Here is a 24,753-nt window from a genome sequence, read left to right on the forward strand (position 1 = left end):
TAATGTGATAAAAAAAATATTAATGGGAATCCAAAAGTTTTGTTTGCAAACCGAAAAGTTTTGTTTGCAAATCCAAAAGTTTTGTTTGAGAATCCAAAAGTTTTGTTTGCGGATCAAAAAGCTTTGTTTGCGAATCCTAAAGTTTTGCTAGCTACTCCATCCACAGAAAGCAGCACCTTTAGACAGGTGAGGAAGCCGAAGCTAATACGTCACATAGGCCACGCCTACTAGGTATTTAACCAGGTCCGGAAGCAAACAAGGGCAGAAACATCCGGTAGTCCAGACTTGCAGGTTAGAGGTATTGGCCAGCTGATTTTCGCTCGCACGTGTTCAATACAATTGCCCTCCTTTTGCTTCGTAGTTACCATACCGAAATACTTTGACAAATAAAGTGAGTTAAAAGTGATCCGGATTGGACTACTTTCTTCGAAGAACGTAACACTCCATAACAAAACAGAAACAAGGGTTACTAACACCATGGTATCAGAGAATGTCAAATTTGTATCCTAATGCGGGGATTCCGCCGGACGCGTTACGGCAGCGTTACGGCTGCGGCACGGAACGGCTGCGACTCTGCCCTGCTTGCATTTCCACCGGGTGCGTTACGGCAGCGCAGCGCTGCCTTGCGAGCCAGCCGTATTCACGCGAGATCACGAGATCACGCGATAATCCTAAAACTAATACTACTCACTTTCCACTCCCAAAACTACTGCAATTAAATGCCAGGCTTTGTCCTTTCTGTCATGTCCTTATACATAAATGACTTCATGTTGCGGAACTTCGACAATGTGTCTCTCGTCGTCCATGTTGCCGACCCTCTGAGACCCTTTGATTGATTGACTGCTGACCTGGTGCCACCGGTCATGACATAATAATGTTGATGTGTGGCTACATGAGCTGAGTATTGTGTTTTATTTTGAAAATTGCCCGGATGCTCTGTGGCTTTTACTTTTTTCACTTCCTGCCCTGCTCGATCTGCTCTGTTGAAATTGACGCGGTTCAGCAACGGCTTGCGGCAAAAATAGAAGTGCTACAGAATGATAGCGCTGCGGCACGGCGAGCCGCTCCCAGGACGCTGTTGAGACGTTCCGCAGTCGCGCCCGATGGAAATGGTCTCATTGATTAGAGTGGAACCTATCTGCTGCGGTGACTGCGGCCAAGATGTGCCGCAGCCGTAACGCTGCCGTAACGCGTCCGGTGGAATCAGGCCTTTAGACTGGCTCTGGTGGTATGACCCCCTGTCTTGAAATGCGTCCCTTCGCAAAATATTGAACGTTTGGCCAAGATAAATTAATATGGTTAATCAGTCAATAATGTCCCTTTTTATGATAGGAAGACAAAGAAGGCTTAGAAATTCCTAAAATATTCAAGTGAACCTGTCCCTAAAGTCAGAAGGGCGGATGCAATTAAAATAAGAACAGAGCACACAACTTAATTGAAATTATTGGGTGAATGGACATTTTTGAGGTTTAAGGTCGATATTATGAGCGTAAAATCTTCATTTAATAAATAACAAGCTCCATTAAGATTTACGTGTTTTAAGGATTGCGTGTTGAGAAGAACACCCTTTATTTACACACTGTTCCATTGAGTCTTCCTATCCCTTCACGGAGAATCACGAGGGGACGCACGACACTTGGGGCATTGTGCACTCTCCCCCTAGAGGTCCTGCTATAATATAATTTTAGGCCTGAGGTTAACGTGCCTGTGATGTTTGACAAAATGATGTGAAATTGAACCTGTGACATCAATCTGGAACCCTTGGTTTGTCTTGCTGATCCAAGTCAAGGGCTGTTCGAGCATTGTTTCAAATAAAACGTTACTTTCTCCTACTTCGAATTCGCTGTTAGTGTGTTGACCTTACACGATTCTTGGGGCACGTGTCAAAAAAACGGTGACAGCCTATTCAGCCATGGTCCTAGAAGCTGTGAAATAATCAAAACTGGACTCCTTAAAACGCTGCTGAAGTAGCAGTGAGATGATCTGATATGGGGGAACTTGCTGCTCCCTGTGCATAAACCCGTGTCACATAAACTGTGTGATGGCCTTGGTGTTAAATGGAGTGTCAAGACGGCCTTGAATCCAACGGGGGGTCTGCTTTCCGCGCCGCCGACTCCCCGCACTCACCATCTCCTCCTCGTTCTCCTCCTTAAAAAAAAAAATCATATTTCATAGTTACATAAGTTCCCCTCCCACTGCCCAGTCCTCTCCTGTAACAGCAGGACCGTTGTCATAGCAACTCCAACCCCTCCTTCTAACGTCATTGCCAAGAGCGGGGACGAGAATCCTGCATGCAGCTGCTGCTCCTCTCGCCTCCCGGAGCCCCACGATTCACCTGTGATCCTGTTCCCGCAGAGCCCGTCGCAGGATCCCCTTGATTGAACCCCTAAACCGTCCATTCATCGTTTTTTTAAAACAATCAAACGACCCCAATTTTCATCGCCGCACGACTCATCTGGCTGCACCTACAGGTATGCAGCTGTGCTCACTTGGCAGCTTTAGAGACAGATTTGCAGGCTACAGGCAATGATGTTGTGCTGTGCTGATGGGCTATTATTAGCACAACTAACCGAATGTACACACGACAACAACAGTCCACCTAATGAAGGATACTCTGAATGCACATTAACCCGTCCATATTCATTAGGCAGCTAATGTGGGTATTCTAATGTAAGTCCAATGTTTAATTCCATAACCATGATGGATGCAATGTAGCATAAAGGTCGACTTGACGTAGCATTGACTGACCACCTGCTTTGTCTGCTCCATCATGTCCTTTCATCTGCCCTCGTTCACCGTTCTCCTTCACAGCCAGTATGTCTTGGTTGTTCTTGGACTGGTTTGTCCCCGTCTACCTGCTGGTGTCGGTGCTGGTGCTGGCAGGCTTTGGCGCCTGCCTCTACTGCCTAGAGCCTGGACTGCAAGATGCCCACAAGTGGAGCAACAAGAAGGTCCGGCACCATCCACTGGTGGCCAGCGTGAACTGCACAGACGAGGACACGAATGCCCTGATATGACCGGGGAGAGGAGGAGGCGTGGAGGAAAGCCATCTGTACTACAGAAGTGCTGCAAGGACACTTGCAGAGTGCGAGCCAGCACTTTAACGAGAGGGACAGAATCAAAGACTGTGTACACGAAACGTATCACGCCAAATTACACCCTTTCTTTCACCTCGAGTTTATAGACCTTTGATCGTTGAGATAATGAAAAAGGGGCCAATGGCCTTTAAGGAAAGGCAAATTAACCAACGGCCAAGGGAGGAGGATTTGTGATACAAATATACATTATGTAAATTGTTATATTTGTGCCAAATTTTGCATTCATTTTGTAACTTGACAATCCCTTAATAAAACCATCTCATGCTGGCGATGAGACAGGGAAAGGACTTTGTGGACAATGATAAGAGGAAGCCTCAGGTTGTATTGTTACTGTTGCAATAAGAGTTTAATTTATCTATAATAGGGTTCAATACAAAACATCATTGTTTATCAACAATATTATTTCAATGCAAAACCTTGTTTATCAATAATAGAGATTCAATACATAAGATTGTTTATCAACAATAGTGGTTCAATACAAAACATGATCATTTATCAATAATAGTGTTTTAATACCAAACATAAATGATCAATAATAGTGTGATAAGAGTGCCAAAATTAAAATAAAAAAGAATGTAAAAGTATTTTCAAACCTGGAGCAATACAATTTCAGACAAAAACACATGTTACAATTCCCTCCTGCAGCCCACTACACCCAGACGTTTCCCATGTTCATTTGAAAATAAAGTGCAAACACAACCATCTTGCTCTCAGTTCTGCTTATTCGTCTGCTGCTTTTCTTTCCACGTCTGAATGAAACACTTTATCTGAGAAGAAGAAAACAACAACAACAGCACACTAACAAGATGGACAGGGACAACTGATTGAAGGGGGTGGTGGAGAGACACGATGGACGAGGTGGGATGGGTGAGTCTGACAGAGCAGCTTCAGAGCAGGAGGAATGGGAGGAATGCCGCTCCATGGCCAGGAACTCCCACTGCTTGTGGTGGTCTCCTTGTCTTCCTGACAGGCCCTGCCAGTCCAACGTAGAGCGAGACAGCTGCAACACAACATCCCAGGTCAGAGTTCTCCCCCAACTATTTTATCAATGACATTTAGTTACATTGATTCTTTTTTTTATTACCTCAAACCTAAATTGTTTAAAAAAAGTTATCTAAGCCCTATTCTGTTTTTGGTGTGATCTATTACGTGTATTAACATGTTGAAATGTGGCTTGAATGATGATTGTGCACAGCGTTTGCTGAGTTTCTTGCTTTTAATCTCTTTCTTTTTTTTTTTCTTAAATCAATAAACAGATTACTAAATTGAAAGGTCCTCCCCCTCTCCTCGCTACATAAAAAATCAACATGAGTGACGTTAACCATCTCACGCCGCAGCCCTCCCTAACGCCTTCAGCCACTGAACCCCCTAAGAAACACTCACCCCTTCCCTTTCCTCTCTCCTCTCCGCTCATCAAAAAGCAAGCCATCCAACTCCCCTCTTTTCAGGATGCTGGACTTGTGTCAGAAAGACACAATCTAAGACCGTTTTCTTCAACTCATGACAGGTATACTCTGCTCTCTCCATTTTCAGCCACATTTTAAACGTAACGTATTTTTCACGTATTGATGAACAAAACCAAACTCGTTTTTTTCTCTTTTCCCTCAAAAAGTTCCAGATGTTTTGAGCTGATCCGTTCCACAAAAGAATCCATCTCTGTTTCAATAAAGAATTCTCAGAAGACATATTTGGACGAACGTAAGAACATTGAGAATAGAGCTTCGACTCTTCCCAGGACAAGGTCCAAATCACACACCTCTCCAGCAGTTTCTCAAAAGCCCGGCATCTGTGTTCTTTCTCCTGCCTCGAAACCTAATCCTCCTTCTACTGCCCCCGCCGTGAGGCCGAAGCCAAACAGCTGGCTTACCGCCCCAGACCCACAGAGCCATTCTTCTCCTTCACCCACTGTGACCGGACCAAAACCAAGCAAATCTCCAACTCTGTCCGTCCCTATAATCCGACCTAATCTCTCTCCAACCCTGCTGTGTAAAATGATGCTGCCGGGGAGCTATGGAGCAAAACGCAAGACGACCCCGGTTGTAGCAGAGAAAAGGAGAGTTCAATCCATTGTGAACTCTAACACCAGAGACCTGCCAGTGCCTACCAAACGATGGTCCCCAGTGGGAACAACACAAGGCGTTCTGGACCAAGACACGCTGGTGAACTTTACTCGATTGGAAGGTGGTAGGGGAGCATCCAGGAAGGCCTTCAACAAGGAGTCTGGTCATCACACTGTCTGTGATATGACACCAAATAACTTTTGGCCATTGCAATGCAAAATAGGTTTCACCAAAGAAAAGGATAATGGATTATTTTTTCTTGAGAAACCAGAAATTACGAAGGAAAATGTTGATAAAACAGACCTTCAAACGGGAGAAAGGAAATACACTCAATCAGACTCTGAAGACGATGTTGGGAAAGAATGTGATCCACTGAATATTGGACCCCACAGTTCATCAAACCTCAGACTCAAAAAGAAGTATGAAAACTATCTAGAGAACACAACGTGTACATTGACCAAAAGTGTTCCTGAAACGTGGAATAATTTCACAACCGACTCTAAAAGTAAGAAGTCACAGGTGGAAGAATGTCCTGTCAAATGTATGGCTTCCAAATCTGAATTCACTGAATTCACTGGAAGCATGTCTGGAGATTTGTCAGCCTTAAGGAGACATGGGCTTTGGTCTGTTATACAAAATGAACCAACAGATGCACGGATTACAAAGCGAGGGGAAAGTTCCCTGGAACAGGACCCTCGAGGATGGGACTCTAAACAAAGTGAATTAAGTGGATCGAAGGAACAACCGTACCTGGTGCTAAACCAAACCCAAGAGGAGTCCCAAAGTCGGCCTTTAACAAGATCAAGACCTGTGGCTCCTCAATACAACTCAACACACCCTATCGACCCACAGCTACTATATCAATTCAATAAGTTGGATCTCACAAAGTCCCTGGCGCAGTGTGCAAACAACCAAAGAACAACCCCTAGTTACCTGGAACCCCATCAAGTCAAACGTGTAAGACCACATGATCACGGAGCACCCACACAGCTTCCAGCGTATTCCTCCGAAAAGTGCGTTGCAAGCTGGCTATCGTCCACAGAGGGTGACCCCTTCAATAGAACCAGAGCTGGCACCGGCTCAAACGAGCTCTGCAGAATGCCATCACAACCCCAGGGGCCCGGCACACACACGGCAGCGGAGGGCCCCGTGGCACACACACAGGCCGCCGCCGCCCGGCCGAGCAGAGCACCTATCACAGAGGAGCCAGAGGAGCCGTATTACGTCACCATGTATAGCCCGGGTACAGTCTATGTGTCAATGGGTGAGTACACAGAATGCCGGCCAGTTGCTCTGGTAGTCCAGCAGCAGACATTCCCTTTTCTAGTGGTCCATTCAATGTATTTCCCCCAAAGGTTCTGCAAGAGAGCGATACATACAGGAAATACAGGAAGGTAAACAGATGAGTGTGGTGGCCGAGCGGGGAGGGGAAACCTTATCAGCAGCACACAGACCAGAGGCAGGTGAACTCTTAGTGGTACACTGTGGTAGAGACTAATCCAGCGAAAGCTGTGCGTCACATGCACAAAAACACAGAGGTCAGGCCGAAAATGTACCTACAGATGTGTAGTAGAGCAACAACAGTGCCATAGCATGTGAGTAGAGATAAAATAAAATAAAAAATTGGTAATTTTTTGTCATTTTTATTGACAGAAACGAATTGTGGTGTTTATTTGTTTTTATTTCATCCACTGGAAGTAGAAAATAAGTAATATCCATCACACACACAAATAAACATACTGACTAGTTTAAGCACTTTTGATGTCTTGAAAAATGCAACGTAAATATAATTAATTAGAAATACGTTTTTATTAGCCACGGTTCTCAATTAAAGTGAGTGTTGGTCATAACGCCGGAAACAAACTGTTCCCAAAAGTAGACGAGCGCGAATGTGTAGAATGAAACGCCTTTACACTGGGCACTAATCTGGGCATGCGCGCTGCATCTTTGACTCCCTCTCCTCTTGTTGCCTTGGTAACGAATAAAGGGGGGTCTCTGCCAGAAGGGAGAAGGGGAGAGGTGCCCGTACCTATCACATGACCATTGTCTCGATTATTATTGTGTATCTCTGTGTTGGGCGTCAGTCGTCGTTCCTCCTGCATCCCTGTCTATCAGTGTTGCGCCGCGTTTTTCGCCATAGATCATTGGTAAGTCCTTTTGCTCTTCGTTATCTGCGACTGGCGTGAGCCGATGAGGATGCGCAACTCGCTAGCGGGCTAATATAGGCTAGCTTGGAGCCGCTGCTACCAGCTAAATGTCGCCACCAGGCATGCATGGATGGAGATGGACAATGGGATCAATGTTGCGATGGATGTCCCAGGTGGAACTGAAGAACGAAGAGAAAGTTGTGTTCTCCTGATACATAGCCACCTTGCTCTTCAATGGAGGCTACTATATTTAGTGACGATAGCTGCTCTGGCGACCGTCCATTGGGGGGGTTGACAGAAAAGCAGGGCATCATCGTGTCGCCAGCGGACCGCGAGCGTTCAACAGAGGAGAACGAGTTACTGAGATCGGAAATAGAAAATCGCGATTTTTTGAGTGAAACATTTGATATAGTATTTCTACAAACGTTACTATGTCGCCGATATGTTTGAGTGTGCCACTGCTCTGAGTCAAAATACACATCGAGGGAGCACCTTAATGATCCAGTCTGGTTCATTGAACTATGTGATGCTCTGTAAATGCACCCTAGGGAATTAAGGTTGATCACATTATGGCTCCACATCCCTCATGTTATAACCATCTGCCTTCTCACACATTACCCACCCACAATTGTGCCATCCCTGTGTGAATGTGTGAGTGCATGCCAGGCATTAAATGATTAGTAGTCTATTCTCTATAGACACTTTCTTTTTGAGAAAGTCTTTTTACTTTTTCCAAAAACCGTTTGACAGGGACCCAGTGATATAATGTTGGCACGTTTAACCATCCAAGAATAGCGTTTCGACCTTTTAATGTAATTCTGGTCTCATTAAGATAAAGGAAGCTCAGTTCCAAGGGGGATACAACAAGTTCTAAAATGTGCCATGCAGTAATGAAAAAAATTATAATTATAGTTAGTATAATTATAGTATTTTGTTATTGAACTATGGGTTGTTGTTACCTAGGCTAATCCCACCCACTGCAGACGTTACAACACCATTCTGTCGTTGCTTAACACTGGTCATAGAATGTGTTTCTCTGCCTGCTGGGCTAAAGTGTCCAAACATGTTTCATGGATTCGTCCTTTCATATATCATTCTCTCCTGTCCCCCTCCTCTCCGCAGACATGTCCGACATCGTCCCCCCTGAGGTACGGCCAAAGCCGGTCGTACCGGCCAAGCCCCCCCACGTGGGGGCGCCGTCTCCCTCCAACCCCTTCCCCCCCCAGGGCCTGGGCGCGGGGACCGGCGGCTCCGGCCCCCCGCCCCCCAGCGCCATCCCGGTCATGATCGGCAGCCACGGGGTCAGCCACGCGCCCAGCCACACCCACAGCCACGTGGGGGCCAACCATGGGGTGGGGAACAGCGTCAGTGGTCACGGTGGTGTTGGGGCTCTGCCCCAGGGCGCCGGCCCCCAGGGGTCCGCCGGCGGCGGGACCCTGCTGGGCTACATCGGCATCGACACCATCATCGAGCAGATGAGGAAGAAGACGATGAAGACGGGCTTTGACTTCAACATCATGGTCGTAGGTGAGTGGCCGAGGCAGGACCTGGCCCAGTCTCAGAGGCTAGCCTCAAAGCCTCCGTAAAGGAGCGAGTCATCCCCCAATCCGAGAAAACGTCACGCCGACACGTGATTCAAATACTTCAGCAGGACTTCAGTGGACATCTGACAGAGGGATCTTTTTCCCTTTTTCTTGTGATCCTTCATCTGCAAGAGCACATGTGTGATTTAAAACGTGTGATGAGAGTTATGGTAGATACTTTCTACCAATGATACCTCAAAATCGTTCACCCAATAATTATGCATTTATTAATTATGTAGAGTCATGTACATCTAGAATTCAAAGGCCGTGTTTTATCGTATCACTCGCTACAAATCGATTCAGATACAGTCGTAGTCATGCTAAAGGAGGACCCTATACGCTTCGAATGAATCAGAAGAATGCAACCTTTGTGGAAGTCTTAGCACCCACCCGTCGGTGCGTGTGCCCCCAGGTCACAGCGGGCTGGGGAAGTCCACCCTGCTGAACACGCTCTTCAAGTCCCAGGTGAGCAGGCGCAGCGCCGGCTGGGCCCGCGACGAGAAGATCCCCAAGACCGTGGAGATCAAGGCCGTGTCCCACTGTGAGTAGACCTGTCCCCGACCCCTCCCCACAACCCGACCCCCAAACCGTCCCGGGCCCGCGCAGACGGCCCTCTGCGGCCCCTTGCACTCAAGGAAGGAAGTATCTAGAATCTAGATTGTATCGAGATTAAAATGATGAATAAAACTCTGCCGGGTCACACGTAGGGGTCGCTCAGCGGACGCTTCAGATTTAGACCAATCCATCTTTACAGTCTCTGGGAATAGGCGGAGACGAGGCGACCACGGCTTGCATTGCTTTGGATGTTGCAGCATGTCACGTTATAATGATGTGTGTAATAATGTTTGGTAAAGGTCCTCCACTTGATCGAGAGAGATCGTTTGCATGTGACTTGCTTAATGTTTGTGGGTGACTGGTGACGTATAAGCTGAGCGTGTGACTTGATTTCCTCTAGAGACTGAATCTAGACCACATCCTAGCCCCAGCTCGTGTGGAGCTCGATTATCGTAGTGAACACCACATCCACAGGTGGTTTTGACAACGGTTGTCAGCATCTCTGGTTCCTCTGCTCCCGCCCCTCTTACCTGGAGATAACATCTGAGATGTAAATCCCCGTGCGGAGAACGCCTGTGAGCAGGATACCAAGGCCCCTGTAAAGGCTGCTATTGGACTGAACTGGAGCCTACAGACAGATTACGTTTCATATTTTATAGTCATTTATCGAGGTTAACAAGAGTGATTGACCCCCATAAAAGTGAGAGAAGACAAGTAGGAATTTTTCTAAGACACGATTCACCGAAATAGCCAATTAATGAATATCACCATGGATCAAAAACCTCATTATAGACGTTCTACTTCTTCAGTCACTATGTTCTTGCTGATATCGACGGGCGAGTCTGAGCTATTTTATGGTGTTTAATCATTGCAGACTCAGGTTTGATTGTTTGTTTGTGGAGAGGGTGTAGTCACATCGTGAACATATCTCCTTGCGCGTAGCATGCATTTTAAAGCAGAAATTCAGTGATGAATAAATAAACAATGTTAAAAAATCTGATTTGATTTTCTGCAGTCATCGAAGAGGGCGGGGTCAAGATGAAGCTGACCGTTGTGGACACCCCTGGCTTCGGGGATCAGATCAACAACGACAACTGGTGGGTTGCTCTAAACATCTAATTGATTCTCCCTACCTCCACATTCAAACTCCACTGAGTGTGGTAGCTGTGTGTTAACCCCCCCCCCCCCCCCCCTGCCCGCCAGCTGGGAGCCAATAGGAAAGTACATTAACGAGCAGTACGAGAAGTTCCTGAAGGAGGAGGTGAACATCACCAGGAAGAAGCGGATCCCAGACACCCGGGTCCATTGCTGCCTCTACTTCATCTCCCCCACGGGGCACTCGTGAGTGGACCGCCCCGTCATCATGCTTCCTCGCTGTGGTTCAGGGCCCAAGCGGCATCGCATACAGACACACACACACACACACACACACTCACATCAACATGAACCAGCCCAGACAGCTGCGTGAACATAGTGTATACATGATGGGACGGGTGCGTTGTATATTGGAAAGGATCATTTAATCTTTATAAGGTCTATGTTGTGTTTACGGACGTGCGTGATCATAGTTTAAAAAAACATCCGGGCGATTGCTGATAGGAATTTTGTTGTGAATGATCTTATCAGTGAACGAAATTTCTTTGACTGAGAAAATGGTTTGGTTCAGATGGAGCCGCTCTCTTAGCTCAATTCCTTCCTCCAAATGAAAGCTTTTCCATCTCGATATGTGAGGGGGAGAGAGGAAAGGGAATGGAAGCTTCTTTCTTTCTTTTCATCCTTCAAATGTCAGGCAAAAAGTAAACACTTCAACTCTAAGTTAAGGTCGGCTCTCAACATCCTGGCACCTGTGAAAACTAAAAATACCTCACAGCTCACAACTACGTCTGCTCCAGAGGGAGTGCCGTACATTGAATGTGGAGAGAAAACCAAATGACAATCCACAAAGAGATATTACAACATCCCTTTATCTAGAACAAAGCAAAAAGCCCTAGTATTTTCTACCATTGCCTTTTCAATCCTTCCAGCGTTGGGAACCAAAATGCCATGCTTCACAGGCAAAATTGGAGTGTGGGAGTTTATTTTTGTCGTAATTTTTGTTATATTAACATCTTTAACATCAGAGATAGTTTGGCGAATACTGTTGACATTCAAAAAGATTACACCGTTAGTGGCTCCCTGGGAAATCGTAATTAGTGAAGGGGAGCTCAGTAGAAATCCTCCACTACCTCCCTGGGTGCAATTTCACAGCTCGAACCAGGAATAGCTTTCCTTTATTTGTGCCTTGTTTCGTTCCTCTCTCTCTCTCTCTCTCTCTCTCTCTCTCACACTCACACTCACACTCACACTCACACTCACACTCACACTCACACTCTCACTCTCACTCTCTCTCTCACTCTCTCACTCACTCACTCACTCACTCACTCACTCACTCACTCACTCACTCCCTCACTCACTCACTCCTTCCCTCTCCCTCCCTCGCCCTGGCTGTAGCCTGCGGCAGCTGGACCTTGAGTTCATGAAGCACCTGAGCCACTCGGTGAACATCATCCCCATCATCGCCAAGGCTGACACCATGACCGTTGAGGAGAGGCTGGACTTCAAGCAGAGGGTGAGGAAGCCCCTTCCCTTGTTTAGAGTCGTCCCACCCATGTTATTGAGTTCAACCAAACTCAAACCAAAACAATCTAGATGCAGACATGAACGCAATGTGTACATGCCATGTAATATAACTCAGGAGACACCTCATTCAACTCTTACTTTCAGTCGCGATTAACGCTAGCTATTCTCTTGTTAATAGTGAAAGTGTGAGCGTTAGATGGTTTGATTATCGTAAGTTGTCCATTAAAGAGCCTTGTGACTCGCGTGGCGTGTTGCGTCCTCTAGGTGAGGAAGGAGCTGGAGATGGGGGGCGTGGAGTACTATCCCCAGAAGGAATTTGACGAGGACATGGAAGACAAGAGTGACAACGACAAGATACGGGTGAGACTTTTAAGAGGCTATTTCTGATTGCCTTCCTTTTCTTGTTTAGCTCATTAGCCTTACTTGCTCGTGGTCTCCCTCTGCTGGCTCATTTGCAAACAGCTGACCTTGGAGTATGGCCGCTTGGTTATAAAAGTTTTAAAAGGGTGATCATGCTTTTGCGACTTCTCCCTTTGCTTTAGAGTATTATATGATGCATGTATACGTGTTAAAAGGGGACCTATCATACCCCAGGTGTGAGTGGGATTAGCCATCAGGGAAGTATTGGTGGCCACCGAGAACGCCCCTCAATAAGTGTGTGAAACACATGTTTGCGATAAAGCTTTACTCACACGGTGATAGCGTGACACCAGGCTGTGCAGTGGGAGGTGCTGGAGGGCAGAAGTCACGCCTCCCGGCTGACCTCAATGGTTACAACTTTTCGGGGTGTGAATTTGCCGACGCACGCGCAAAGCGCAACAGACTGGGCCACTCGGGACATTTTCTTTCTAACATCCAGGCATCTGACCCTGTTCTAGTACAGCGTAGTACCCCCTAATGCAATTATTAACTGTGAAAAAGCATGGTACGGCATCTTTAATGTCAATAGTGAAATCGATGTATAATGTCCTTAAAAACCTACAAAGTCTGATGCCATCCTGTCTGACGAAGGCCTTGTTGTATCTCGTCTCCCCCGCAGGAGGCGATTCCCTTAGCGGTCGTGGGCAGCGATAAGGAGTACCAGGTCAACGGGAAGCGGGTTCTGGGACGGAAGACCGCTTGGGGGGTGGTGGAAGGTGGGTGGAACTCTTCACCACACGAATCGCTCTCATGCTCCCGACTTCAACGTCTGCGCACACTCATGGAGTCAAGTGTCGCTAAGCTCTGCTTCCTCTCGTTTTCAGTGGAAAACCCCAACCACTGTGAGTTCGCCCAGCTGAGAGATTTCCTGATCAGGTATTGTTATTAACATGATGGTGATGATCCTGACGATGATGAGGATGATGATAGATTTCCAGCTATCCTTAAAGGTGACATATTATACCACCAGGTGTGAGTGTGATTAGCCATTACAAGCCGTTTTGAAAATCGGCCTCTCCTGACATCACAAGTGGGCGTGTCCACCTAGATGTATGACGGAGAGGGGAGCAACGCTTGATACAGTCCACTGGGTAGCCTGGTCGTCTACCTGGTCTGTCCAGCACACATCTCAGTGGACACGCCCACTTGTGATGTCAGAAGAGGCCGATTTTCCAAACGGCTTGTAACGGCTAATCACACACACACACCTGGTGGTATAACATGTCCCCTTCAACGCTCAACACCGGTAGAGAAACAACACACGCCCCGTTGTGCCTCGCTGACCGTGTCTCCTGTGCTCGCTCGCCCTCAGGTCTCACCTCCAGGACCTGAAGGAGGTCACACACAACATCCACTACGAGGCCTACCGCGCCAAGAGGCTCCACGGCAACGGGGGGCTGCACCCCGTCGCCGCCAACGACACCCAGGAGAGCAACCTGTGATCGGTGGCTCAGCCAATCAGGGACGAGAGGGCGGGGAGACGGAGGGGATCGGGAGGAGAGCAGTGCGACGACGGCTTCCTATGTATAGATATGTCCACGTAGACAACGCTGTATAGATGTATCTATCAGTGGGAGATGTAGATGCACGGTATACATCGTGACATGACGTCAGCCCCGCCTCCTCCGCAATCATGATGAGTGTGGGGCATTACGTGTGGTAATGCCCATTTATTTCATGTCTGGTCCCCCCCCCCCCCCCCCCCCCCCTCGTTCTACGTGATCCCCTTGCCCCAGGGCTCGGCAGAAGCCATTCGCAGCGGGTTTGGATGAGAGCGCACGCCCTCCCAGAACCCTTTATAGTCAACACCGCCATCCGTTACCTGTGCCATGTCCTCTTCCTCCATTCACTGCCAAGGCAGTCTATGTTTAGAGTGTAGTACAATTGCCATTATTATTCATATTCGGTGAATGCGTACATGTGCCATTAAGTCTGCTTTAGTGTTGTCGGGCAGACATGTGTCTGAATTCAGGCTATTGTGATCGTTTGTTCTGGTTACTAATAAGATACTCAGCGCACTTGTGAGTGTTCACAAGTGTGTCTTTCTCAGTTACTCACCTACTGACTGGTGGTGCATTTAACCCCCGCAAAACTGAAAGGCAGTGGTAAAAAACAATATTTTTCTGTACATTTTCAGGTACATTTTTTAAAGTGGGTTATATGGACATAATGACGTCTTAAAAAAAATAATATATTTCTGTCCTTAGATCACAACGTTGATAATATGACAATATTTTGGTTTATTTGCACGCATTGAAAATCGAAAAAGTAGATCAGTAGTAGAAGTCAATATGATGAGGTATGAATTCCTGAATGAATCATGAATTTTACTGTAATGCAGGCCTTATATTCATCTGTATTCATTACCCTAGCCATTTTTCAATGGATTTTTTCTTACATCAAATCCAATGATCATCTACATCTCCAGAAATATTCAGGTTTGCCCCTCTGAACCAGATATATGGTCCAATAGTTTGTGCCAATGCTATTTCCACTTCATTATGTTGGCCACCAGATGGCAGTATTCTGTAAAAACGTCTGTGACAACCCGAATTGGAGTCACTTTCTGCTTTTCTTCTTATTTATCTCCTCTTTTGCTCTTTTGCTTATGGATCATTCTGGGTGTTTATGGTTTACAATAACTCCTTGGATCCTGAAAAAATATCATTGTTTTTATATCTCTGCGGGCTACCACATTAGGCCTGCAGGGAGATATGTATTTCCAGGAAGGTCCATATTTAGTATAAAGAGCAAATATCCGATTTGCGTGCCCTGCTTAATGTCATCATTTCAAACGAACCATTATATTAATTGTTTTCATGGCTTTATCATTTGCTTTAGAAAAAAATCAATAATGTTTTGTGATGCACTTATTTCGTAAAAGAACAAATAGATTAACTAACATGCATATCTATTCTAAGGGCAGTTCAAGGTTTATTTATCTTTTGAAATGTAAGGGATAGTGAACCCGCAGAATATTTTTTACTATAATATGTGGGTGTGGCTTTGACTAGTTTTGCGTATATATAGACAAAATGAGTTTGCTCTGTGCTTTGAGTGTGGTCATTGGCTTTCAAATCCCATATTTAGAAAATATTACAAAATGTATGACCAAAAACAAAATCACTCCTTCTCGCTACCGTTTCTCAGTGTGCATGCTTGTGGTGGTGTAGCCGGGTACTCCATTTGGTCTGGGTCAACAGCCAGCCGACGTGACCAACATATCAACGCTTTCCATATATGTGATATATGTGCACATTAAATGTCCGAACTACCGCGCAGCAGCGCTGTAGTCGATTCTCACACGTAGATTTTCTAGCTGTTCTTCATAATGTGTCCCTTTAATATCCATACAATTGTGAGATCCACAAATACATTTTTCAGTGTTATAATTATTTAAACTTTCATGCATTATTTATTATTTCATTTAAGTTATTTTTCATTTAATAAAGGCACATTCACATTTTTCTCTTGGATCTATGGAATCTGTAAAAAATAAATAAAACGTTTCTGAATCCACCTTATTTTAGACTTGAACGTGTATAATAAATGTAGACGCGCTTGTTAAGCTAGTTTGGTTAAAGATCTCAAACATGAGCTTTTGTCATAGCAGAAAACAGAGGCTGCACTATCAATGAGGCACCTTGCTAGAGGACACAGCGCAATAGCAGATGGCAATCATGTTACCGACCCAGATAGCATCATTGCTCTCGGGCCGGTATTTGATGCATGACTGCCGATTTGTTGGCAAAGCAAACTCAAAGCAACACCTGATAGTATATATATATATTGTACGTGTGTATGTATCTCATTGTATTCTATTGCTTCCATTTTGTTTTGTGAGCACCGTCTTGTTAGCATGCTAAATATTAACCCTGATGGGGAAGTACAATCTTAATGTTCTGAAACTCTGATCCATATAAAGGCTGTAGATTTTGTAGCACTGCAACAAGCGTTTCAAATGCTAGCTTTGAATGCTTTGATTTTAGACAATGTAACCTGCGTTGAAAGACACACTTTGGATGGAAATCTGCAGACGGAGAAGAACAGGAAGGTGCTTTGCATTCATTTGATTTACAGGGAAAAGACTGGTCTCATGCAAAGAGTCTCCCACAAATGGTAAATGGACTTTTAAGAACAGTGGCCGCACAAAGGGCTTACAATTTCTGCCTCACAATCATGCATGGCAACTGCAAGCTCAACGGAAGCAGTTAAGGTTAAGATCCAATCCCATTTCTACCCCTTCCCCCTTCCCCTCCCCCCTTCAAAACAAGGGGGAGGGGTAAGGGGTAGAAATGGGATTGGGCCTAAGTGTCTTGTACAGGGACACCTCGGCCCTTAGCTAGAAGATGCCAGGGTTTGAACCAGCTACCTTCTGGTTGCCAGACAACTCGCTCTACCTCCTGGGCCATTGACTATCTCACTGCCACTCACTCATGAAGACGGATTACTGAACCTTCTCTTATCTATAGGGTTCTTTGCATCCATGTATGAATGGCTATAAGATAAGTAGAGGCCGATGAATGAAAAGATGGGATTGAGGGGACCATGTCTGGCTCCTTGCATGCTACAGGATCACTCGGGCGCTGTGCGTGACGGCAGCCTGTCCAGTTGCTCCGTAGTACTGTGTTGTTTTTAACTTTCTTTCCTTAATGTTTGCTACTCCTGCAACCTTGAAGTCACACACCAGTTCTCTTGTTTATTCGAGAGAAGAGTTGTTGGCTCTGAAAACAAGCATACAAGCCGGCGTACGGCAGCGCTGAGGGGGGCATACCGGGGCTGTAAGGCTGGCGCTAAGCTAAAAGCTAGGCTAGCGGACAATCTGAGGCGTTTTAAGCCATCAATCCCCTCCATCACCATGGGGAACGTGAAAGCCTTGCCAAATAAGATTGACGTGCTAACGGCCTTAACTAACCAGCGGATCTACCGGGAGAGCAGCCTGCTAATATTCACAGAGACGTGGCTTACCCCCCTCATCCCAGATACTAACGTGGACCTGCCGGGTTTCAGCGCGGTGAGAGCCGATAGAGACACAAAAGCCTGTGGTAAGAGCAAAGGTGGGGGGCTCATCATATGTGTCAACGTTCGCTGGTGTAACCCAGGACATATCTCTGTGAAGAAGGCTTCAAGCTGCCGGGACCTAGAGCTACTAGCTGTCAGCCTCCCGCCCTACTATGTACCGAGGGAGTTCAGTCACGTGATCGCGGTGTGTGTTTACATTCCTCCGAGAGCCGATGCAGCCACTGCCTGTGACAAGAGTCACACTGTCACAGCAAGGCTTCAGACTCTACACCCAGAGGCTTTCGTCTTAATTTCCGGTGATTTTAACCATGCCACCCTGGATTCTACTCTACTACTACTGCTTTTTACCAGTTTGTGGACTGCCCCACTAGAAACAACAGGACAATTGACCTCCTGAATGCAAATGTCAGGGATGCATACAGGGTCACCCCCTTCCCCCCACTTGGGAAGTCGGACCACAACCTGGTTTACCTGCAGCCACAATACACCCCCCTAGTGCAGAGGCAGTCACAACACGCTCCTTTAGGAGATGGTCTCCTGAAGCGGAGGATGCCCTCAGAGACTGCTTCCAAACCACAGACTGGAGTGTACTACAGAGCCCGCACGGTGAGGACATAGAGGGGCTGACACGCTGCCTGACAGACTATCTAAACTTCTGCACAGATGTAGTCGCCCCTCCGAACAACAAGCCTTGGGTGACGTCAAAACTGTCCTTAATATGAAGAAGGCAGTCTTCAGGAGCAGGGACAAGGAGGCGATTAAGACAGCACAGCGTGAGCTGAAACAGTGCTTGAAGGAGGCGAAGGAGAGCTACAGGAGAAAGGTGGAGCACAAACCGATGGAGAACAATATGAGGGAGGTCTGGGATGGTGGGAAAATCATCACAGGCCACAAAGCTAAAAACAGTACAGAGGGGGGGACTGTGGAGAGGGCAAATCAGCTTAGCATCTTTTTCAACAGGTTAGACCAACCACCCCCCCTCCCACCCAGCCAAGGCACCAACATAATGGCACCCTCACTTTCACCACCGTCATGTGATCCCCCTTCCCCTCACCACTGGACACCGCTCTCCACCCCCCTCTTACCAATCTCTCCTCAAACACCCCAGTGGACCCTCCTCCCTGCATTATTACTGCTGACCAGGTCAGAGGAGAACTGAGGAAACTTCGCCCAAAGAAAGCAGCGGGCCCAGATAACGGGTGCCCACGCCTATTGAAGACCTGCGCTGCTGAACTTGGGGAGCCGCTTCAGCATGTCTTCAACTTCAGCCTACAACTAGGTAGTGTGCCCACCCTCTGGAAGACATCTTGCATAGTTCCGGTTCCAAAGAAAACCCGACCTAGCGAGCTGAATGACTTCCGACCGGTCACATCACATCTGATGAAGACCCTGGAGCGGCTCCTTCTCAGACACCTCAGGCCTAAGGTGCAGCACGCTCAGGACCCACTACAGATTGCCTACCGGACAGGGGTTGGTGTGGAGGATGCCATCCTGTATCTCCTACACCGGGCCCACTCACATCTGGACAAGGGGGCGGGCACAGTCGGGGTGTTTTCCTGGACTTCTCTAGTGCCTTCAACACAATCCAGCCCCTCATACTACAAAACAAACTGTAAGCTATGCAAGTGGACCCCCACCTGATAACTTGGATCACCAACTACCTCACAGACAGACCACAGTTTGTTCGATTAAAGGACACCACATCGGACATCTTAATCAGCAGCACTGGGGCGCCTCAGGGGAGGGTGCTGGCCCCTCTTCACCTTATACACCTCAGACTTCAGCCATAACTCTGAATCGTGCCACATTCAGAAGTTTGCTGACGACACAGCCATTATGGGGTGTGTAAGGGGGGACCAAGAGGAGGAGTACCGGACTCTAGTGAGAGACTTTGCCACCTGGAGCCATGCAAACAGCCTGCAGCTCAACACATCAAAAACCAAAGAGCTGGTGATAGACTTTGGGAAGTCAAGGCCACACCCCCAAGCAGTGGACATCGATGGGGTAGAGGTGGAAACCGTGGGCAACTACAATTACCTTGGAGTGTGGCTTGACAAAAAACTGAGCTGGGCAATCAATACCGACCACTTCTACAAGAAAGGCAAAAGCAGACTGTATTTTTTAAGGAGGCTGCGATCTTTTAATATCTGCAGTAAACTTCTGTCAATGTTCTATTAGTCGGTGGTCGCCAGCATCCTTTTTTAAACTGGTGTGTTGGGGAGGCAGCACAACCAAGAGGGACTCCTCCAGGCTTGACAAGCTCATCAGGCGGGCCGGCTCTGTGGTCGGCTTCAAGCTGGATTGTCTGGTGACAGTGGCAGAGAAAGAGAACCACAAAGAAGCTTCTGGCCATCCTGGATGACACCAGCCACCCTCTGCCCACTGTCATCAGCAACCAAAGAAGCTCCTTCAGCGACAGGATGCTCGTCCCCAGATGCCGCACCAACAGACTAAAAAACTCCTTCGTCCATCGTGCCATCACACTCCAGAACTCCGCACTTGGAGGGAGGAGGGGGGGCAGCAGGAGGAGTACAGTGGATAAAGAGAAATAGAAATAGGATAGACTGATCGAGCTTGCATAATCTATTTATTTATTTATTTATTGCTACACACTCCATTTATTAAACAAGAACACAAATAAGATATAATAATTGCTGCTAACATCTGCTGCTGCTGCTTCTTTTTAAAATGTATTTATTTATACCATGTCTTGATGCATTTTAGCTTTAGTTTTTCTTGCTTGTTTTTGTGTCTTGCCTGTACTACCGCTGCTGGAATTTTGAATTTCCCTGAAGGAGCATTCCCAAGGGATCAATAAAGTGTCTATCTATCTATCTATCTATCTATCTATCTATCTATCTATCTATCTATCTATCTATCTATCTATCTATCTATCTATCTATCTATCTATCTCTGCGTTCACACGGTAAAAGAAGGGGCAACGCGAATCCATACAAAGTCAATGCAAAGACACGTTTAGAGGCTAATCTTTTGCGAGAAAAACTTGCGGCGCGAATCGATGAATGGCGTGGCATGAACGCCCTGGTACGCGCAAATTATACTTGCACGGATTTCGCGTGATTCTACTTGTGCAAACACTTTGCACAAGATTAAATATTTGGACTTTTCCGCGAATTTCGCTTGAGGCTTGGTCGTGACAGCCAGTCAGCGTTCACTCCCTGAAGTCCAGAGGGAACCCGACATGGAGGAGAAAATTACTGTTGCCGTTTGCGGACTCCCGGAGCGGCGCTATATCTATAATATATAGACATCTATATATTATAATATAAAATATCACGCCAAAAGCTGTGTGCGCCTCCGGATGATATTAGGAATCCTAAACAAGCGTTGGGTTCTCCAACGTTTCTTGTCCTTCCACAATAAGTAAAGTCTTGTAGCGATGGTTATCGCGACCATGGTTGAGAAAGAATTGGCGGAAGGAAACTTTGGCTTTGAATCCCTGATGTCCGGTTTGAACCGCAACATGGAGTAGAAATGGATAGTGCCCGTTTGCGGACTCCAGAGCTCCTGCCAGAGCTCCCACCAGATCTCCCACTGGAGCTCCCGGACACCCGGAGTGTTCTAGAATATCTTATCGAACACGGCCAAAAGCTGTGTTCGCCTCCGTATGACATTATGAATCCTAAACGACTGTGTCGGGTGCTCCGACGTCTCTGGTACTTCCACTAAAAAAAAGACTTGCAGTGGTGGTTTTCTTGGTCATGGTTTAGAAGGAATTTGGGAAAAGAAGCTTTGGCATTCACAAGAGGAAGCCCCTCCTCCTCCACTTGTGCGAGTAAATTCGCAAACTTGCGCAAATCACTCCCGCGAGTAAAGTTCGACTACTCACGCGAGCAAACTCAGGCGACAAATTCGCATTCGGTGTGAATGCATGGTAAGGCGGCACACAATATTACAGACACCCTGAATTGTACACAGTCTGGGATGGTTGCAATTGGTGAATCCAAATGGCGAGATGGGGTGTAGACGGTGCACGCTAAATATATTGTACCAATGTCTCCCTGTGCTCCCATAGGGGAGACCACAGCCTCTGCATGCATTTCTGGATGCATCCCACACTCTAAATCCCAATTTTGGATGAAAGTGTAGCACCTTTAACCAGAATTACAGCTTTCCTTTATCATTGGACATTGAAAACGAGAGAGATGTCATCTTTCATGAATGAATGTTTTATGACTACACTACAATTTGATTTACATGGGAAAATAAGAGGTGATCATCCAAGATGGCTGACCAATATTAAGACATGACCTTGTATATACACATCTCAAATGCCTAAGCATGGCAAGTCTTGGAAGGGTGCAAGGTGTGGCGAACCTCCCATTGCAGCTAGTGGACCGGGCTGTCATCACTCAGGCAAAAAACATTCTAAACGACAGTTGCTATGTTCTCAACAACAACTACTCACTAATGCCCTCAGGGAGAAGGTACAGAGTGATTTACATGGGAAATGTAAATCATGTAAACACACCGGTTGTAAACACAACCGAACCGGTTGTAAACACAACCGGTTCAAAAATTCCTTTGTCCCATTGTCAGTCAAGCTCATTAATGAGCAAATGTAGGGAGGTTTTGTGTATTGTATACAGTCGATCAGCTCCTTAATGTGCTATGTAGCACTTTGATAAGCACCAGCACTGTAATATGTACCAGCAGTTTAATCTGTTCCAGCACTTTTTTATATGTACGTACAAGCACTTTGATATGCACCAGCATTTTATTGTGCACTGCACTTTAAATGTGTACTTGAACTGTACTTTTGACTTAATTTGTACCAGCACTTTTTAATATGTACTAGCACTTTAATATACACCAGCACTTTATTGTGAACTGCATTTTAATGTCTACTAGCGCTGTACTTTTGACTTTTGAGTAGGTAGGGCAAATTGCACAGCTCTGATCATCTTGCACTCTGGTCCCTATCAGGTTCCCAGTTATTTCTTTCTATGTTGGATGTTATACTTTCTTTATGACTTGTTGTCTCTGTATGTTCCATGTTTGTCTAGGCAGCAGTACCCTGTTTCTAAACCAAATTTCTTCCATGGGAGACGCAAAAATGAACTTGACTTGACTTGCATGGGGCTGGCACAAGTGGAACATGCAGTGGGACCAGTTGGATGTGGTGCTTTCCTGGGCCAGCTAAGATCCCTGTTGAAAAAAATGAATGGGCTTATAAGCTAATACTATGAGCCAACCTCACTGGCTGAACAAGCTGGGATACTGCTTGCACCATGGGGATACCACATCAAGGATAACTGTTCCCCTTTTTGTCAAACTTAGAAAGAAAAAGATGTGTGTCCAGGAATTTTAACCTTTTCGGACATGGCCGTCATGCTCCACAGCTCTTGGTGTTGCTGTTACTTTGTTTTTGTAAACATATAAGGACCTGAGATTGCAGCAGGGTAGAAAACTAAAAATCTGTTATTCGGATTTTACAGTTGTTTTGGGTGCATTCCACTATTATTTTAGTAATAGTGAGAAAACAGGGCATCTCTCCCCTGAGTTGTTTGAGGAATAAATCTTACCTCTTGATCTCAGGTGCATGAAATGCAACACTCGTTAATGGCGGAGAAACGTAGGGGGAGGAAGCAGAGCAGGAGAAGTTTTTGAACTAGTTTCAACACCCTTTCGTGTTCTGCTCTATTCTACTTATACCTGTTGCTCTGATTTTATGTAAAACTCGTACATCTGATCTTACTAGACTGCAACAGTTACCTGGGTAACTCATTACAGGGCTTTCCTATCTTATTCCTGGATCGATAATTAGACTGTCCCTAGGTTTATAGGAAGCATACTTCATTATCTTTAGAGACAAATGTAGTCTGCCTTATACACATGACATGACATTATGGAGGAAAGAAAATAATTTATTTATTGTGATTGTCAATTCATTTTGTAAGACATTGAATAACATTGTTTCGTGGAATAACTAAATAACTTTTTTTTATATTTAATTTATTGTTGTATGAAATGTTATGTTTGCCTTGTGGGCCTCAAGCCTGTATTAAAGTTTATATATGAACTTTTACTTTTCTGCAGTTGATCAGTTTGTACATCGAGTATCATCATGGCTAGGACTGAAAATTCTCTACACATTCAAGGCACATTGAAGGTCTCTGAAAAGATTTTACCATTCATTAGAGTCTTTGTGTGAGTATGTCGGTTTGCCTTTCTCTGTCTTTGCATATAAGTATTTGAAATAAGTATTTGTATTTTTTAAATATTTCCATATTTCTTTTGTCCCACAACTCCCCAAACATTACCATAACAACAATTCAAGGACACTTCCCAAGCATTTACATATGATCAACACCAAAAAGTGTTACAAGCCTTTAGAAGGGACTATACAAGGGAAACTCTCCAAGACTACCCCTTATTATCTAGACCTGAAAATCACAAACAGCTGGAGACGAAACACAGGGTAAAAAAAATGAGTTAACATACATGTTACAATTAGTTATTTAGCAGACGTTTCTAACGCATGCAAGCCAAATTGGAGTAGCTACAAAAAAATGCTGTGCAACCTGGTCCGTAAAGTAGCATAGCCTTAGCAATCCTAAAAACAAGGACATGGCTGGTGTTCGATGTGATCTGGGTTGGTGTAGCAGCCGAGACTAGCCTCAATGCAGTCAGCTACAGGCAGTGGTGGAGGGTGGGGTTGATTGCTCACTTACGTTGGTTGAACCACATGCACGCAACAATATTCTGAATCCAGTTTAGCAGCTGAGACTGGTAGCCCAGCCCATGGAGGAAAGTCCAGCAGTGAAATGACCATAGCTGCTGACAAATGCTGGCCCGAGTGTTTGGTCAGGAATAATTAGATCTTTCGGATTTTGGATCTACAGGATCAGGAGGCATATACAATCATCACCAATTTGGTGATCATAAGTCAATCAGCCACAAGATTGTTAGCTGAATCAGTAGGAACAAATGATGAATCAAGCTGAACCTAATCTTGGATCTAGGTAATATTGCACTACGGTCCTTTTATGCTGTTACACGTAGCGAAACAGGAAGTGGATAACTCTGTTTCAATATAAACATACCGGCACTTTCTGCCGCTCATGACATGTTTGATTATTGTCATTTCACTGCTATCATTCATTAAAGTAAGTGAACAAATGGAATGTTTTTTCTTATCTATAATCAAACACCTGGATGAAGCCAAGCAGAGGTCGCCAGCGTCAAAAAGTAACACAGATAAATACGTGAATCGACCATGAGTATA

At 45.7% G+C, this 24,753-nt stretch overlaps 2 protein-coding genes and 1 long non-coding RNA gene across 3 annotated transcripts; all 3 read left to right on the top strand.

The window, feature by feature from the left end:
- Positions 1-2,142: 2,142 nt before the first annotated feature.
- LOC132454130 (uncharacterized) lies at positions 2,143-3,798 on the top strand. The gene is made up of 2 exons (XR_009524879.1): positions 2,143-2,471; positions 2,812-3,798. It is a non-coding gene; the product is annotated as an uncharacterized LOC132454130 (long non-coding RNA).
- Positions 3,799-4,734: 936 nt separating this feature from the next.
- LOC132453731 (uncharacterized) lies at positions 4,735-7,309 on the top strand. Its single transcript, XM_060046676.1, has 2 exons — positions 4,735-6,401; positions 7,299-7,309. The coding sequence occupies exons 1-2, from the start codon at positions 5,090-5,092 to the stop codon at positions 7,307-7,309; spliced, it is 1,323 nt and encodes a 440-aa protein (XP_059902659.1). The 5' UTR covers positions 4,735-5,089.
- On the top strand, positions 7,089-15,035 carry septin3 (septin 3). The gene is made up of 10 exons (XM_060047325.1): positions 7,089-7,305; positions 8,428-8,832; positions 9,301-9,429; positions 10,459-10,540; positions 10,647-10,784; positions 11,934-12,051; positions 12,327-12,422; positions 13,102-13,198; positions 13,307-13,358; positions 13,795-15,035. Exons 2-10 carry the CDS (start codon positions 8,430-8,432, stop codon positions 13,922-13,924), a joined length of 1,245 nt encoding a protein of 414 aa, XP_059903308.1. The 5' UTR covers positions 7,089-7,305; positions 8,428-8,429; the 3' UTR covers positions 13,925-15,035.
- The last annotated feature ends 9,718 nt before the right edge of the window (positions 15,036-24,753 follow it).

The sequence above is a fragment of the Gadus macrocephalus genome, chromosome 3, assembly GCF_031168955.1.
Source record: "Gadus macrocephalus chromosome 3, ASM3116895v1".
NCBI lineage: Eukaryota > Metazoa > Chordata > Actinopteri > Gadiformes > Gadidae > Gadus > Gadus macrocephalus.

Excerpts from the sequence above, each read along its gene's own strand:
- septin3 (XM_060047325.1), top strand. The coding sequence starts at position 8,430 with ATGTCCGACATCGTCCCCCCTGAGGTACGGCCAAAGCCGGTCGTACCG. Across the intron at positions 12,052-12,326 it reads GGCTGGACTTCAAGCAGAGG|GTGAGGAAGGAGCTGGAGAT; the intron begins GTGAGGAAGCCC and ends TGCGTCCTCTAG. Across the intron at positions 13,359-13,794 it reads CTGAGAGATTTCCTGATCAG|GTCTCACCTCCAGGACCTGA; the intron begins GTATTGTTATTA and ends GCTCGCCCTCAG.
- LOC132453731 (XM_060046676.1), top strand. The coding sequence starts at position 5,090 with ATGATGCTGCCGGGGAGCTATGGAGCAAAACGCAAGACGACCCCGGTT.